The following is a 17,244-nucleotide window of genomic DNA, read 5'->3' as shown; positions in this document are numbered from 1 at the left end:
TACAGGAAAACAGGATGGTGGCATCTGATGTTTGGATCTGCACAGTAATATCCAGAATGGGTCAAGTTGTAAGGGACTATCTGGTCCAACCTCCCTGCTCAAGCTGGACCATCCTAAAGCACGTGGCACAGGATAGCATCCAGGTTGGTTTTGAGTATTCCTGGTGAGGGAGATGCCATAACTCGTCTGGGCAGCCTGTTCTAGTGTGTGGTCACCTCTTCCTCATGTTCGGGGGAACTTCCTTGCATCAGTTGCTGCCCTTTGCCTATTGTCCTGTTGTTTGGGACCACCGAGAAGAGCCTGGAGACATCCTCTTGGCACCTCCCCCCCTCCCCTTCAGATACTTACAGGCATTGAGGGTTTCTCTCAGTTGTCTTCCGCAAGGAGAGAGATAAATAATTGAGCCTTCCCAGACTTAATGTGGCATTGAACCTGAGTTTTTCTGGGTGCCAGTACTAGACTGGGATTTATGTGTATTTACACTAGTAAAGTGAGTGCTCACTTCTCTGCATGCCTCTTAGAATGAGAGAGAAGCCCAGCAATTCTTGGAAGGAACCAGGAAGTATTCACTGTTTCTTTCATCTCCCTTTAATCCATGTGGCTCATTTGAGGGCCATTGATAGTGAAATGCTGGGACCACCAGTGTCTCAATGGCGTTTGTGATGCAGCACAAGTGGGTGAATGTATTTTTGCAGTCCTCACTCTTGAGCTAATGCTGAGGGAAGAGGTAGGAGTACAAATGAGTTTTTTGTTTAGTATTCACTTCATGCTGGCTCAAGCTTAGCAAGTACAGCGTGAAGCCTGATTTGCCAGGTGTGTTCTGGTTTTTGTTTTGATGCGAAGGTGGAAGAGGCATAACTCAATTCAGGGGCTGCTCTTTCTGTGCAGGGACTCTGGGCACATAGAATTAAGCTGTGAGTCCCACTTTGCAGATTAGGCATTCAAAGGGAAGCCCCTACAGTTGTGTGCTTACAGATGTGCAAATTTCTGATTGTGCTGGACTCTTTGGGATCAGCAGCATTCCCTAAGTGCACATGCTGGCTTTCTTGCTGGCCTGTGATGATTCACTCTGGAGTTGGTTGACAGTCCATTACAGTAATGAGCTAAATTTCATGCTTTAGATTGAAGGCACATGGAGAGGAGGCAAATCATCCAAGATACAATTGTGTGTCAGCACATTACTGCTCCAATTTTGTCTTTTTCTTCAAGCTGTCGACTTAGTTTCTGGAAGAGTGATAGTCAGTCTCACACAGTCAGAATACTGTCAGACCCATCATCTTTACGCATTCTTCCAGAAGACGGTTGCTACTAAATAGAGAAAGTAGAGCTGAACATGACTTGCCTAAATTCAATGTAAACAATGGAAGTGGAGACTGAAAAAAAATGAGGATATACACTAACTAGAATTCCACTTGCATATGAAATATGTGAAATCAGTATATGCCAGATAACCTATGATCTTTAGCAGCTGCAGGGACAAATTTTGGTTAAGACTTTACTCTAGTTCAATTTTACCAGTGAGAAGATTATTCTGGTCCATCAATTTAGCTTTTGTATCACATTTTGAATTCCCAGTGGGATTTGTACTTGTGTATCAGTTGTAGGCCTGATACATAAGTATAAAATGTTCATCAGTTGTTGTTCAGATTCTCTTTCTAGTATGACTTTGAATCATCAGAGGTAGATGACAGAAATAAGGCTCTACAGTGCAATCTTCAGTCTCATCTAAATTTGTTTTTCTATTTAAATAAAATAGGTTCTATTTTTTTAGAAACACTTTTATATAATGTGTTCTGCCTTTAGGAGAGTGCTATCCTTAGATGAGAGATGCCATTCTTTCTTGAATGGAATGTGTCTTCACTAAGATTTTTTAATTCTGTGTCATGGTTTAACCCTACAGTGCTGTACCAGCTACTAAGAAGAAAATTAACTCTATCCCAGCTCTCACCAGGACATTCTGCTATTTCATATTCAGTATTTAAAATAAAATTAAATATAGAAGCAAGAAGAGTGTGAAACTCCTTTGTGTTTTCTAAATAGCTTAAAATTTAAAGCCATGAAGTACTAACCTTTGACATGTAAGGTTTACTTACTGTAAGTTTACTGACTGTAAGTTTTACCCATTATGGTATGTTCCAGCAATCTTTTGACAAATATACATAAAATTACTGTTATAACTTGCATTAATAAGGAACATTTCTCCCTGAATGATCTTCACATTTTAAGACCTGCTGCTTTACCCCTTACACTCCCCAGTGAAACAAGTGTAACTTGGCTCAGGAGCTTGCCACCTCTTTGCTTTGCTGCTTGTAAATCTCATAAAATTAGTCCAAGTCTGAAAGCAAGATAATTTTTTTTGCTTTTATAGACCGGAAAATATGTGCAGTAAAACTCAGTTAAAATCAGTGTGGGTACAAAGAAGAACATCCTCTTTGAGATCTTTATCTTATATCTCATTTAAAATGTGATGCAACAGATACAAGTCCCATATTGAAGTTGACCCAATTGGGTTGTATTTAATTTTTCTAAGACGTGGCCTTTTATTCCTGATGAGTATATTTTCCTTTTTCTAATTTTGAGACATTTGTCCATCTTGAGTGTAAAGGGAAGAATACTCAGTGTTTTTTACCCAAACTTCTAGGCATTCTTGGCGTTTAAAAAAGATTAACAGATTTGTGGCCAATGTTAATTATGCCTCATTTGAGACTTAATGATGTGATAGCTGTAGTAGAAGTTACTTTGGACATTGATGTTTTTTACATGTTGGGTTATGGCTAAAGTCTGTTTTGTTGAAGTGTGTTGATATAAATCATTATTCAGACCTTACTTTTGTCACCTTATATTTGTCAAATGAAGTGTGTGACATTATGTAATTTACATGTTAAATATTGTGACATTTGCATTAAAAAATTATCATAATGACCTCACGTGGGCAATGTGGCAGCTTCTTTTGGACAATTCAGTAAAGAAAACTTTTTAAAATATGAGAGGTGGTGAAGAAGCTCTGTTGAGGACAAAGTGCTTGTCTTCCTCTTTGCCTTAGAAAGGTGACTGTCTTGTATGATTTAAAAGGGAAAAATGTTCACCAGTAAGATTATACAAGGAATTTCTTATGGTACTAAAAGAATTCTGGAAATCATGAGAAGAAAGATTGAGCAGTATTATTTGGATCCTGACAGACTGCTGAAGGAAGGAAAAATGAGCTTGTTGGTGACAGAATCAAAGATATAATTCCTAGTAGGTTTTGTCTTGATTTTCTGCCTGGAAATTATGGAAGTGGTAGAATAACAGAACAGGGTCGAAAAGCTGGTGAAGAGTTTGGTGACTCTAAAGCTGAGACTATGTGGGGAAAAGGAATTCTGTATGAAATATTTCAATTGGAAATAACTGGGTTGAAGGAGTTTGTGGTCTTGGTTCCTCAGGTATTAAATTTCATCCATACATATCAACAGCATCTTAAAGCAAAACTTATACTGTGCTGTGGAAACCAGTGAAATCTTGATTAAAAATGTGCTCAGAAACAGAAAGAATTATAGGATATTCTTGTTTGGAGAGCTTTCTTCCAGATACCCACTGTATATACCCCCCAAGTCTTCTCTTCTCCAGACTGAACAGTCCTAGTACTCCCAGCATCACTGCCTGTAAGAGATGCTCCAGTCCCTTATCCATCATTGTGGCCCTTAATATCTTTCTTGTTCTGGGGAAGCCCAGACTGGACACAGGATTCTAGATGCAGCCTCACTAGTGCTGATTGCTTTGCTATAGCATAAAACTAAGAAGTTGGTGTTGTACAATATTCAGTGTTACCACTTGCATAATTAACTTTATAATGGGGTTCTTTGTCAAGCAGAATCTCTTATATATTAGTTGGCACTTAGCCCAAAAAACTTTCTTTTCCTCCCCATTCTCCCAGTAATGCTAATCATCTGCTGAGACTCCAAGTCCGAGCAGCTTAGCTGTCATATGGGCGAGTAGGAAATGCACTACTTGCCCTTGTTTCTTATGTTGATGCCCTTGTCTGTGTTAAAACCGTGCACTGTTTGCAGTTCTTGAAAAACATTTCATATGCTTCTTTTTCTTTTTACTGGAGTTTGTTTTTATTTTTAAGGTTAAACTCAAGAAATGTTTTCATTGTGGAAGTTATAATTAGATTTTGAAATAGACTGTCAGAAGTGTTAAGATTAGAGTATTGCTCAAACAATACCCAATGGTGTCTTGTAAGCCTAGGCTTTCCTTCTACAGTGTTTTTATTTGTTGAGCAAAATTTTTCTAGGGAGTGATAGTATTCCTTGTGAAGTCTGTGAGATTTTAGATTTTGTAATCAGTTTGAGATTTACCAAGTAAGTTCTTCATGAAGGCACTCATATTTCATGTAAGTTATTTTAATTGAGGTGAGAAGTTATTTTAGGCTGAGCTATTTTGTGTATTTTAAGCTAGTTTTAAGTCTAACTTGTTACATTTCCTCTAGAGAACTTGCTATTGTGTATTTCCAAAATGCATAATCTGGATCTACCACAGAAAGGACATTTGAGAATTGTTTATAAATATTTATAAAACGCTGTGATATTCCCAGATCAGAGGTGATTTAATAATGTGATGAAAAATTATTTCCAGGGAAACACACAGAGTTCCTTAGAGGTTAATGTAGTATTGGAATGCAGACTGAGAATACTCCAGAGAACTAAACCACATGAAAGTCAAAAGTTAAAGTTCCTTGTGATTTTAAAGCATATATACTTGAAATGAAGTCTTTGCTAACCCCAGACAATCAGAGGTGGTGGGGCTGCCCACTTATTCCCAAATTTAGGGGTAAATTTCCCCCTTCTAATACATGGTCACAATCAGCACTGGAAGCTGAATCAAAGGGATAATTTTTTTACTGGTGGACCAGTTTGCATGTGTCAAAAAACATTACTGATATTTACATCATTCCCAAAAGGATTCTGATGAATACCTGAAGGGAGAACTCATTATGAAAATGTTAATTACAGTTGTTAAGGTGCTGCTCAAGATACTAGGAGATCAAAGATCTGTGTCTCAGACGACTGTAGCCCTAGCACAAAGGTGTCTTTACTGGCTCCAGGAATTGCTTTAAAAAGCTTTATTTCCTTTTACTGTGTATCCTGTATTTTCTCCTTAAGTGTATGTGTGTGAAAAAGGTTACTTTGAAAAGTCCTGCTCACTTCCCCATGGATGTGGCCTTCCTGTAATGAAGCCCTTCCATGCTTTTAGAAAGTCAGGGTTGCTTTTGCACTCAAGTGCTTTGTGCAGTTAGAGCTGAGCAAAACCCCAAAGCCTGAAGGGAAGGATGTGTCCCAGGGCACTTCATGCTCTTTGAGCTGCAACCCAAGTGTTCCCTCAGCAAACCCTTTTCCTTGCCAGTGCTCAGTGAGGTTTTGCTATAAGGACTGTAGGTGAAAGGATGGATGAAAATCTTAACATTCTGGTGAAAATTTAGAGAAGATTTTTGCACCCGTGTAGCATTGAAGAACAATATTGCCATTTTTTCCTCACTATGTTTTAGCCAATCTTTAACATGTATTCTTGGTCTTGCAAGTGAGATTAATGAGGACTACATACAGTCCTTTGTTTCTTTGGCACTTTTCCTTCATGAAAATCAGGATAATTTTTTTTTTTTAGAAGTAAATTTTTATAGCCATTATTGAATACTTATTGTCATCTTCCTTAGTAGATTCAGAGTCAAGCCAGAACATTGTGACCATTTTTTTTAGCTGTATGGCGAGCATGTATCTTGGAGGGATTTTGTCATGTTTATTTCACCTAAGCTTGTATACCATCTGCATGGTTTTAGTGAAGTGTTGTTTTCTTGAGCAAGGAGTTTATTCGAAACTTCATGAATTGCCTAACCAAAACAGAAAAAATAAGCAGTGCCCTCCTTCTTCTGTGTCTGTTTTTTTCTTGTTTGAAGAATAGTAGTCAGATGATTGTAGGAAGGTAAATACTGTATTTTAAAAACCCCACCAAGCTAACAAAAAAACCCAAATGAAACCAAACCAACCACATCCCATCATCCCACATCATTATCTGAGTAACAAATGAAATGTTTAGAAAATAAAGCTGATTTTTTTTTTCCCCCCATGCTTCTACTTGCAGTAATACTTGGAGCACTTAATTGTCTCCCATAGCAGTTTTCCTTAGAGGTCTTTTTTTTTGAGCCAGAACCAGCTTAGATGCTTTACATAACCTCATTAATTTGCCACTCACCATGGATGAAGAGGCACTGATTCCCTCTCCTATACATGTAGGATCTAAAGTGTGTTCATGGTTATTGTATACATTGCTGAGCGCTCATAACAGAGATGCAAAAACTGTCTCATTCTTCTGAAACTGTAACACAGTGTGGAGTGGGACACCTCTATGACTGCCCAAATAATTGCATAAATCAAATCACACAAGTTATACTGAGAGCTGAATTTACAAGAATTCAATTAAATGAGTAAAAGTAATGAGAAAATAAATTAGAACAAATTTCATTAGTGAAACTTAATGGACCAAGCTCTAGTTCAAACTTTATAGTACCTTCAATTCACACATGATATTAACTACTACTTTTTCTCCTCCAAATATGGGAAATAATGATATAGTGGTGACATCTAAATGTAGATAGTGACATCTACATCATTTCAGTCACTTTGGGAAATCCATTTTAAAATTTTATGCTTACGTTTTTAAATAGTGCTTTAAAATAATTCCTGATTTCTTACTTGGCAGTATAAAACATTTTGAGTGTTACAGCAGAGTATGTTCTCTATTCTACACAGTGGCAGGGATTGCACCACAAACAGTTTTATAAAATCTTAAGAAATGTCTAAACCTGATTTGACCCAACTTAGTTAAACATGTTCCTTTTTGTGATCAGCACTGACGTCTGTCCTCACTATCTCTTAATATCCAAATAATTTATCTTTTTCATTTATATTTAACTGGGGGGAGGCGAGGGGAGGGGGTGTGTGTGTGATTACTTTCAGTGCATGGAACTTGAAAAATAATTCTGAAATGAATTCTTCAAGTTGTACCAGGGAAGTTTAGATTGGATTTTAAGAGCAATTCCTTCACTGAAAGGGTTGTCAAGCATTGGAATAGGCTGCCCAGGGAAGGGGTTAAACTGCCATTCCTGGAGGTATTTAAAAGATGTGCAGGTGTGGCACTTTAGGGACATGGTTTAGTGGTGGACTTGGCAGCGCAGGGTTAATGGTTGGACTCAATGTGAAATGTCTTTTTCAGCCAAAAGCATTCAATTGTTTTCTTTTCTGATGTATACATGCCTGTGATCTCAGCACACTTGTGAAAAATATGAATGCTTTCAATTTATTTTTCTATTTTATTTTCTGTTTTTAATTTCAGATATTCTTTATAGTTCTTCATATCCCGGGCCCAGTGTATGATGGGGAGAAAACTGGACCTTTCTGGCTTGACTGATGAAGAAGCAGAGCATGTGCTCCAGGTGGTTCAGCGAGATTTCAGCCTTCGTAAAAAAGAAGAAGAAAGGCTGAGGTAAGGATAAAAACAGGACTAAAATATTGGTCTATTTTGATTACTACAAAATGATTTTGGAGGAAACCAGAGAACACAGCTTTTTTGTGGTGTTATATGCATTAATAATCATTCCTGTCACAGAGGCAAGAAATATTCAAATTCCTCCACATGAATTCAATTATTGAGGAGTAATTAATTTTTGCATTTGGTCTATCCTAGATTAAACCACAGCAATGGTTTCTAAATCGCCTGTGTATATCTCCTGGGTAAAGGCTAAGTAGTGTTTGACGTAGCAAAAGCAGAAGTTCATGTTAAGAGAATTTTTTGACTGCTGTAGTCAGTTCCATTTTTTAATTCAGAAACTTTGTCTACATGCAAACATCTAAAAGTGAGGAAGTTCAACCCAGCTCTTTTCCCCAAAACAGTCAATGTTTGGATGGATATGTTTTCCATTGTATTGAGATAACTTGACTTTGCTTTCAGTAGTCTGTGTACAAAATGATTGCTAGCAGAAATAATCCAGAAGAAAACAGATGGAATTTGTTGGCAAGGTAGCTGGGGAAGTTTGGTAGGTGACAAGTGGACTACAGATAGAGACCTGATTGGTAGATGCAATATATTCTTCCTAGTTTCAACAATATTTCCTTGAATTATTATGCCTGATTTTTTTATTACCTTCTTTGAGCACATCATTGTTTATTATCCAGAATGCTCTGATGTCTCTATCTATGGTTGGCAAATGCACATTTTCTTACTGTTCTACTCCTATCTCAGGAATCATCGTGTCTCTTTTTCATTTAGTATCAAGCTGAAGTCAACAGAGCAGGAAGATGACTGAAATCAACACAAAACTAGGCATTTATACTATGTGCAGTTGAAACTGAGAGGAATCCCGTCTCGCCTGGAACATTAGGAGCAAGGAATGTCTTGCAGCATAGGCCTAATTCAATTTTAGCATGCTGTGCAAGTTCTTGCTTGGGTTGGTAGTGCAAGCTTGCTGCAGGGAGAAAAAACTGCATGAGGATAGCACACAGAGTTGGATGGTTGGTTGTTTTTTGTTTGTTGTTTTTTTTTTGTTTTTTTTTTGTTTTTTTTTTGTTTTTGTTTTTTTTTTTTTTGTTTTTTGACTGTTTATTGTACCGTAGGTTGTTCTGATTGCTTTGATAATTTGTCACAGCACAGCTAAAAGATTCTAGAAGCATCTTAAGGAGGGTGAGTGTGTGAGTTTCTCTGGCTTTTTATACTGTGACTGGTTGTATCCTACTGGAGCGAGCATACCACAGTTCTGGGACATCTTGCCTGTTCTATATAGTAGATCCATAGTGGAAGGAGGCGGGGGAGGGATAAAAGGCATGCACGCAGAAAATTGACTGGAAAGCCTGGATAGATAAATTTTTTGCTGGTGTTTGTGTTTTGCCATTTTGCAACTGAAGTTTTTCATGACACTTAATTTCATAAGTAGAAAACTAATGTGAGAAAGCTAAATACTGGAAAGGTAGGAGAAACACATGGATGCAACTCAGCTTCTGTAAGAATATGTGTAGTTCAAGTATTTATGACTTTTTTTCTTCTTGCAAAGTCACAGATTTTGCAAGTGTTAAAGTATGCTAAAGTGCTGTGAATAATGAACTGTAGTGACAAAGGAAAAGTTCTGAAATTCAGCCAATAGTTAAGATATCAGAATTTAAGTAGTTTTAATGACACTAAAAATTGCCACTGAAGTTCAAAGCTTACTTCTGACTTAAAGGCTACTACTTTATCTATTTTTTCTTTTTTTATATCGGGCTATTCTGGTAGGTTTTGGTTGCTTGGTTTGCAGCACATCTTTTTGTCTTACTATGTGATTGAAAATACATAAGAAAATTATATGATCTTGCTATAGATTAGATTTTTCAGCCTGTAAGAAAAGAGATATCTGCTTTAATGTTCTTGGCTCCATTGTGTTTGTATTTAGAATGTTATCAACTGGCAAAGTTCACCATGTAGTTTCAATTTAGAAGTGAAACTTTGTAATCTTTTCTAAGATAAAAAAGCTGACATATATATCTATTTTATGTTAGACTTTGACTTCTTTTAACAAATTCAAAACCAAGCTATATATGAAGCTATATATGAAGGTATGATTTTGCATTTTTTTAATATTATTCCTGTAATTAATTTGAGGTAGCAGAATTAGACTTCAAATGGAACTGTTGAAGCTTTTGCATGTGATACTTTCTTAAAATAAGGTTTCTGTATAGTTCTTCATATCATAGATAATTTTATTTTTGGGTGCTTTTCCCCACCAAGATTTAAGTAGTTCTTTCACATATCTCTCCCTGTATTATTCCCATTGTTAATAAATATTTCTAAAGATTAAGAAATACTTAAGGGAATATATGACTTATTTCCACTCTATCAGAAGAGTAATGAAAGGTAAAAAAACTGTGAGTGGTTGATAACTTCAAATTTGCTTTTCTAGTGGCAGCTGAACAGTTAACTAGCATACTACAAGAAGTGAAGCTTATCTTTACTTCTGATATTTTTAAGGTGGTTAAGTAAAATGACAAATGCTTTAGAGCTAACGTTCCAATGTTTTTTATAATATCACTGGTTTTACATGTTAATTTATTTTTCCATATTCTGTAAACAAAATGACATAATATATGGAGAAAAGCCATACTGGTGATCTGCATTTTCTGCTGCAAAGCTGTTTTGAATTTCTCTGCAGTGAGGATTTTTTGCAGTGGTTCTCTAATTTAAATCTTTCTCAGAACTTTATCTCCCACTGTTATTGGACAGTTTGCTCTTGTACATTTTGTGAGAAAAAAATTAGCTGGCTACAACGAGTAAGATAACAATAAGATAAACATGTGCCTGGTTAGTGAGTAGAATTGTTGGGTTTTATGCCTTAATGCTTCATATTGCTTTAGTTTCTCTTTTTGCTGCGGCTTTCAACCTTATATGAGATTAATAATATTTACTGTTCTTTGTCGCTTGTTCACCCATTATCTATTTTGATTATGGGTCCGTTGTGGTCTTTGGCACTAGTGTTATGTTTTTATTTATCCCAGTGTTAGTGTAGTCACCTGGAGCCATTGTGGCTAAAATTATAACACAGGTTTGCAAATGGATGGGCTGAGTTTACTGTGAATCAGTTGAAAGAGACAAACAATGCAGATCTGGCATAACTAGGAAGGTGATTGGTTTGAGTTTCTTGCTGTGTATATGCTCAGGACAACCTTGTGTACATCCCTTCTACCACTGAAGCTCTGTGGGCTGTCTCTGGGCTCCTGGGACACTAAGAATCATAATGGCTTTTTGAGGAAGTTGACTGGACATGCTAATGGTTTGTTTCCTCATATACATATTTATTAATCTTGAATTTCAGACTGCATGCAGCTGCAGAATGTCAGCAGTGGAGAAGACTGGACTGTGTTGAGGGTTAAACATCTAATATTTTGCTGTGCATTATATTTTTGTCATTTTTGCAGTTTGGGAGAGACTGTATGCTCCTTTTTAATTTTTTTTTTTTTTTTTTTAAGAAATGAAAGAGGAGAGCTTAATAAGAGCTTCCAAGCCCAAATGCTTGTTTGTGAGGTAGACCTTTATACATAACAGATGTGTAAAAGTGTTTGCTTTTATTTATTGCCTGCTTATTCAGTTTTCAAGACTGTCTAAATATGCCACTGTTTATTCTCACCCACTGTGGGCAAAATCTAGTCCCCCTTTGGTTTTGTTTTTACAGAAATACTACTGTATTTATAAACACATGTATCCGTTTGTTTTAGGTCAGGAATGCTGGGAAGTCAAGGTATTTTAAATAAGTGAAATTATAATTTCACAGAAAATATTTGGGTGACCATCTTATTGTGGTAGATGTTCCTGATCTGTTATATTTTAGCCATGTGGACAGTTTAAAAAAATGGCTGTTCTGTTTCTTAATTTAACATCAGAGTGAGTGCAGAGGGAGGAAAATTAGAAGGGCAAAAGTCTTCAGGCACAGAATGGGCTCACAGTGCTGATCAGCTGTAAACAGAGCAGACTGCAAAAGGACCAGATGCTTTACCTGTCAGCAGCTACTTTACCTTAGGAGGCCGTGGTTGGAGTGACTTTAGCTGTCTTTCTATAATCATTGGCTAGGAAGAGCTTCCATCACCTTAGTGAATGCTGGTTCAGCCGTTTGCATGTTGGTATTTTATTGGTAAAACTTGCACTGGGCAGAGATGAAAAATGCTTCTTTGCAGGCAGCCTGGTTCTCTTTTGTTTAAACCACTGCTGTTAATCACCTGAGAAATTGTATTTACAAAGAAAAGCTGCTGACCTTCTGGTGCCACATGGATAGGTGATCATAACACTTCAACTGCTTAATGTACTTATGTGGGGTTTGCTGGAACAGTACAGAGGAAGTGTTGAGAACTGACTGTGTCCCACAGGCAGAAACATCACTGTGTCTTGCTTGATATTGTGTCTTTTCATAGCTGGGTTGCTGAATATCAGCTTTGCTACTTCTATTTATACAGTCAGATTTTCAGTTGTAGTAAAGAGGAATGCAGTGATTTGTGATCGGTTCTCCAGAAGTGTTTTATTTGCAGAAAAAATTAGATGTCTGTGCTGACAGGAGGGCCCTCTCTGCTCTGGTTGTTCTAATTACCTTTTTAGCTGAAGAATGAGTAAGGTATTATAACAGAGCCTTGTGTAGAAGATTATGCAGTAGTTTAAATTGCTTTTGCCTACTTTCTTATTTTTGCTCCTTTTGCAGCATATCGTATTGTATGTAGCATGAGTAGGCCTGTGAAGAGGCTTCTGAAGAAACAAAATTCTCATACCTGACAAAATCCAGAAATCAGTTTGACGCTTTCTTGTCAAACTACAGTAGACTTTGGTGTTTTTACAGTATGTGTCATGGGTCTTGTAGTGGATAAAATATTGAACTCCTTCCAAAGCTTGTTAATCAAAATATTGTCAGTGTGAGTCCTATCAAACTGGCAAAATGCCAGGACAGACATTTGGGTAGCTATCTGTTGATTCTACATATCAGTTCTTGTTCTTCCTTCCTGTGGCAGGCTTGGACCAAATAGCATAAACCAAGCAAAAACCAACCAAAAAACCCCCCCTGTCTGTCTTTCCCCTTCTCCTTGCCTCCAAGCAAAGCCATTTCATAGCTGTTTTCCTAGTGAGGAAGGAACAGGAGATTGGTCTCAATGTCAAGGTTCAGTGTTCCAGCAGCTGAACTTGTTGATCAATACCTTGTTACTTGAAGTGATTTCATAAGGTCAGCCTTCTTGCTCTTCACTCTGATGAACAGTGTGGGGGAAGCCCATTACTCTGACTTTTAATTTTTTTTTATTTGAGCAGGTAATCACTATTCTGCTTCCTGGGTTGTCCTGACAGATTTGTTCTCTCCCTGTGATAAAAGGTCTTACTCCTCTGAGAAAGTTGCTCTTTGTGATTCCCATGTTAAAACAGCTGCATGCTTCTTCAGTGCAAGGTTCTGCTGGGCTGTTATGAATTTAGCACTCATGTCTAAAATTATTTTGGGGTGCAAGGAATGATTCATCAGAATCATAGCTGCATCTAAGTACATGATTTTGCTAGTGCTTTGACTTATAAAACAAGATAAAAACATATGTAGGGCACTACAGCTCTTTCCTGGAAGTAAGGGTTTATTAATAAGATTAAGGGCAAGATTTTTTTTTTTTTTAATAGCTTATCACCAATTTTGTTACATAATGTTCCAAGATGCAAACCTGTTTTCTAGCTCACAAAGCCTGTCAGGATTAAGAGTTGTCAGTAACTGCATCTGTGTACTAGATGCTTTACACTGTTACTGTGTTACCCTCTCTCAACAGCTGTGTTTAATATTTTAACAGCTATTCCTTAGCAGTGTTCTCAGGTCAGGATAAGTTACTTATCAAAAAATGGCTACTTGGATGAATTCTGCATGAAAGTCATAGCTAAATGGTTGTTTTTGCTGCAGTCAGTAAGGGTGCACTTTAAAATGCATTTAGCAACTGTTACTTGCTGCTAATTTCAGGAAATATTGATCCAAGTGTGCTGCTTGCTATGGAATAATGCCATATTTGGGGTTAGACAGGGAAAGTGGTGTCTCAGCAATGATGCAAGGTCTTACTTTGTGCAGTGCAGCAGCATTTTGAGTCCTTTCAGTGGTTTGCCCAAAACTCCCTGCTTTGACACCACAGGTTCTTGGTGCAAAGGTGGTGAATGTGTAGGTTCCATTGACTCTGACATTGATCCCAGCCTCACCTCACCTTTCTCCTGTAAGTGGAGAAAGTGATTGCAGCTGACAAGACAGTAGGATCTAGTTTATGTTTTACGAGAGAGAAACCAGGGCACTGGAAAGAATCTGGTCTTTGAAGCAAAGAACTTTCACCTGTTTCAAGTTATAGATTTGGGCCCAAATTTTTTTCTGCCTAATGGAGGAAAAAAATATCAGGATGCTTCCAAATAGCAGCTTATGCTTAAAACTAAAACTAGTTCTGTGCATCTTGGTTGTGCATGCTTGTGACTATCATTGGAACCCACCATGACGATTCTTGCTATCTGAATGGTGTGTAGATGCTATAGGAGAAGCACAGATGGAACTTCTCAACAAGTTCTTTCTGCCAAGTATTTGAATATGGGCAATGCCTGGTGTGAGTTTTGGCTTTTTAAAAGTGTATTTACAAATGCAGTTTCAACTGAGAGAAAATGCTGGTGAACCAAGCATCATCTCTCATGTTTCTTCATGCTTATGAAAAGGTGCCAAAAAAAGGTGTCTAATTTTAGGGAATATTAGAGAGACTTGTATAGAAAAAAATGTCTCCAGCTCACATTTTTAATATTGGACAGGCCATAGGAGACGTAGCTGAAGTACATCCCACATTCAATGTGCCAAGCTTGCATAAATTGTGGCTAAGTATTTAAAGGAAGCAGCATGATGTTGCAGAGATGTTATAAAACTTATTGCAGGCTTTTTTGTGTAATTTGGTCTTCATTGTGGGTTATGATTAATCAAATTATTGGCTACAATTTAGCTAAAAGGAGTGAGTGTTCCTAGTAATAATGAATAGCTATAACGTAAAATCAATATTTAATCTCTGATGTCTCGTGTATGAAGAGTCTGAGCTGTTAAACGTGACTTGTAGTAGTAATCTTCTCTCACCTGACTGGCCCTGCAGTGCAGGAAAGGGATTGTTTGCATATGAATTTCTGTCTTTACAGTTTAATCTGCCTTAAGTGTTGGTTTCTCTGTTTGCATGTTATTATAGCAGTAGAATTTGTAGTACTTTCAAGTTATGTCAGAACATGTAAATAAACTTGAGAAGAATGGCTGTATAATGTGTTTTATTCAGGATTTATTCTTCATATTAGAGTTTAGAGAACAGGGATACTCTGAGTGCATTTCCATATAATGTTCAGTAACTTGTAAGTAGTGCCAATTGTTATGGTTTTGGAAGAGGTGTTGTATTTAAAATGTGGGTTGGGTTTGGGGTTTATTTATGACAGAAGGGAATGGTTTTACTGTAAGTTTCTCTCACAACATGCCAGAGGCTTGCCCTTGTCTGCGCTAATCTGGATGGATCTGACTGAAGCTGCAGGCCTTCCCATCTTTGTTATACTCACCTTTGATTATCCAAAAAACAAATACTGCTCATCATTATGAAGTTAGCTTATTGTCAATCTGAGCTATGATTTTTCATTTAGATGGGAAATTTGACTGTAATAATTTTTTTCAGAACTATGCATTATGGAATTGTAATACTTTAAAAAAACTTTAATGTCTGTGAAAGGAAAAGACTTCTGTTTCTGCCTACAAAGTAGTAACCATTCTTAAGAAGAATAATAATATTTCAGAGACAGGACATTTATGGAAATTAATACTCATTTAGATTAGCTGATGTTATTGTTGGTGAATCAAGGGATAGTCTTTGCTTTGCTTACTTCAAGTATTTCCATGCTCTGTGTTCTTCATAGACAATGAAATTTCTCTTGTCATTTTTTTGTGGTCAGTTACTTTGGGAATAAAACCAGCTGTAAGAAGCAGCCCAGGAGGGTGACAGAGTGAAAAAGGGCTGCTGTAAAGTTGAGTTGCCCTTGCAGCTGAGCCACTGACTATGGAGCTATATTCCACTGTTCATGCTTTTCATTATAAAAAAGGTGCATTTTGAATATAGTTGTTAGAAATCCATTCTGAGTCTAGGAATCTGTGTCTTAGGAGGTCCATGGAATGACAGCTACTTTATAATTGTTTATGCCGGGTTCTTCACTATTATACCTCATTCCGAAGTGAACTATTGAAAACTAGAATCTGCTTGCTTTCCAGAAATGTCACAGTGTGTAGGTTAAGGGAAGGTCAATTTCTAGTGTTTATAATCATGTTCTGTGTTTAAGACGAGTCCCAAGGACTACCAGTCAACTTCTGTGAGGAATGGAGCTGACTGAGTTAAGGTGTATGTTAGAAATCACTGATCTCTGTTTGAAAAATGCCAAATTTTCAGCATGAAGTTTTCTAAATTAACTTGGTGAATATTTTCAGCTAAAGGGAAGAAGGATATGCATGTGTGGGAGAATACCACAGATGTCAAAACACTTTGTCAACACTTCCAAAGTGTAGCTTCAGAAATATCTTTGGAGATACTTTTTAACTGTAACACATTCTGCCACTTGTTGGTTCATATATTAAATAAAATGGATTTGCTTTTGCTACTTCTGTGAAAGTAATAATTAAAAGAGTAGTTATAGTAGAAATTAATGTCAAGTTTTGCACTTATAATATTTTAGACATACAAAAAGTGTCAGATGTATCTCAGCTGAGGGTATTATGCAACCTAATATACCACAAAGTTTTGCTGCAATGGGTGTTGCCTGAGTTTATAATCCTACCCTGTGATAAATGCAAGATAATTATAATTTGCCCTTGAGGGGTACATAAGGAGCTTCATGTTTGCCTAAGGGAAGGAACTAACATATGGGCAGTTACTGCAGTCATACTTTTTACTGTAATTTAACTTGGGGTAAATTGTTAATCTACTGTTGGCTTTATTTACAGTTGGTATGTATTTGGCTCTGTGCCTGAGGCAAGAGCAAGGCTTTGAACTGCCCACCAGAGTTGTTTTTGATTGGAATGAATTATAACTGCTCTATATATTTGCTTATGCATATTTTCCTTTATTGCTGTAATAATTTGATTCTCCTTCTAGTTATCACTTAAAGTTCTCCTGAAAGCAGTTGAACTCAAACATTTTTTTAAGCTTTTTCCTCTATTGTACTTACTTTACCCATTCTGCTATGCTAACTTCATAAAGGGAAATAATAAATATCTCTATAAAGCTGGTTTACAATAGAATTAGTATCTTAGAGCATCATAGTAAGTTTTCATTAATGCTGTTGTTCAGTGCATTAGGAAGATGCAAACCTAATGCTGGTTTATGGCAAACTACATGCAGTTCTTGGTATGGTTTGGATTACAATTTGGCTAGTAAATATTGGAAGATACAGACTGCAAATTATGTGGTGTTTCTGCAGCACTTTCAGCTTGAAAGGATATTTTAAATTTATCTTGGTTTTGTGAAGCACATTGGAAATGGAATGAAGCACAGAAGTCAGGGTTTGCATCTCAATCAAAAGAAGTCTAAATCAAGAAGCAATTAAGAGATGCCTGATGGAGGTGGCAGGGATTTAAGATTCCTTTTTTTTTCTGCTGTACAGAAACAACTTCACCAACAGAATCTTTGGTATCTCTCTTTGGCTACTGTGTAGCATTTG

The 17,244-nt window shown here is 36.9% G+C and overlaps 1 protein-coding gene across 8 annotated transcripts in view; it reads left to right on the top strand.

Moving 5' to 3' along the window:
• Window positions 1–17,244, top strand: part of MYRIP (myosin VIIA and Rab interacting protein) — a 211,513-nt gene that overhangs the window by 6,979 nt on the left and 187,290 nt on the right. For 7 of the 8 annotated variants that reach the window (XM_040077677.2, XM_058422475.1, XM_058422467.1 and 4 more), the window contains exon 2: window positions 7,366–7,515. In XM_040077677.2, the coding sequence (XP_039933611.1) occupies window positions 7,403–7,515 (113 nt within the window). In that variant the 5' untranslated portion in view covers window positions 7,366–7,402. Of the gene's footprint in view, window positions 1–2; window positions 144–7,365; window positions 7,516–17,244 lie in introns of those variants that run through there. The other variant, XM_058422455.1, reaches the window with a different exon arrangement.

The sequence above is a fragment of the Hirundo rustica genome, chromosome 1 (genome assembly GCF_015227805.2).
Source record: "Hirundo rustica isolate bHirRus1 chromosome 1, bHirRus1.pri.v3, whole genome shotgun sequence".
Lineage (NCBI taxonomy): Eukaryota > Metazoa > Chordata > Aves > Passeriformes > Hirundinidae > Hirundo > Hirundo rustica.
This window is presented reverse-complemented; position numbering and strand designations above follow the sequence as displayed.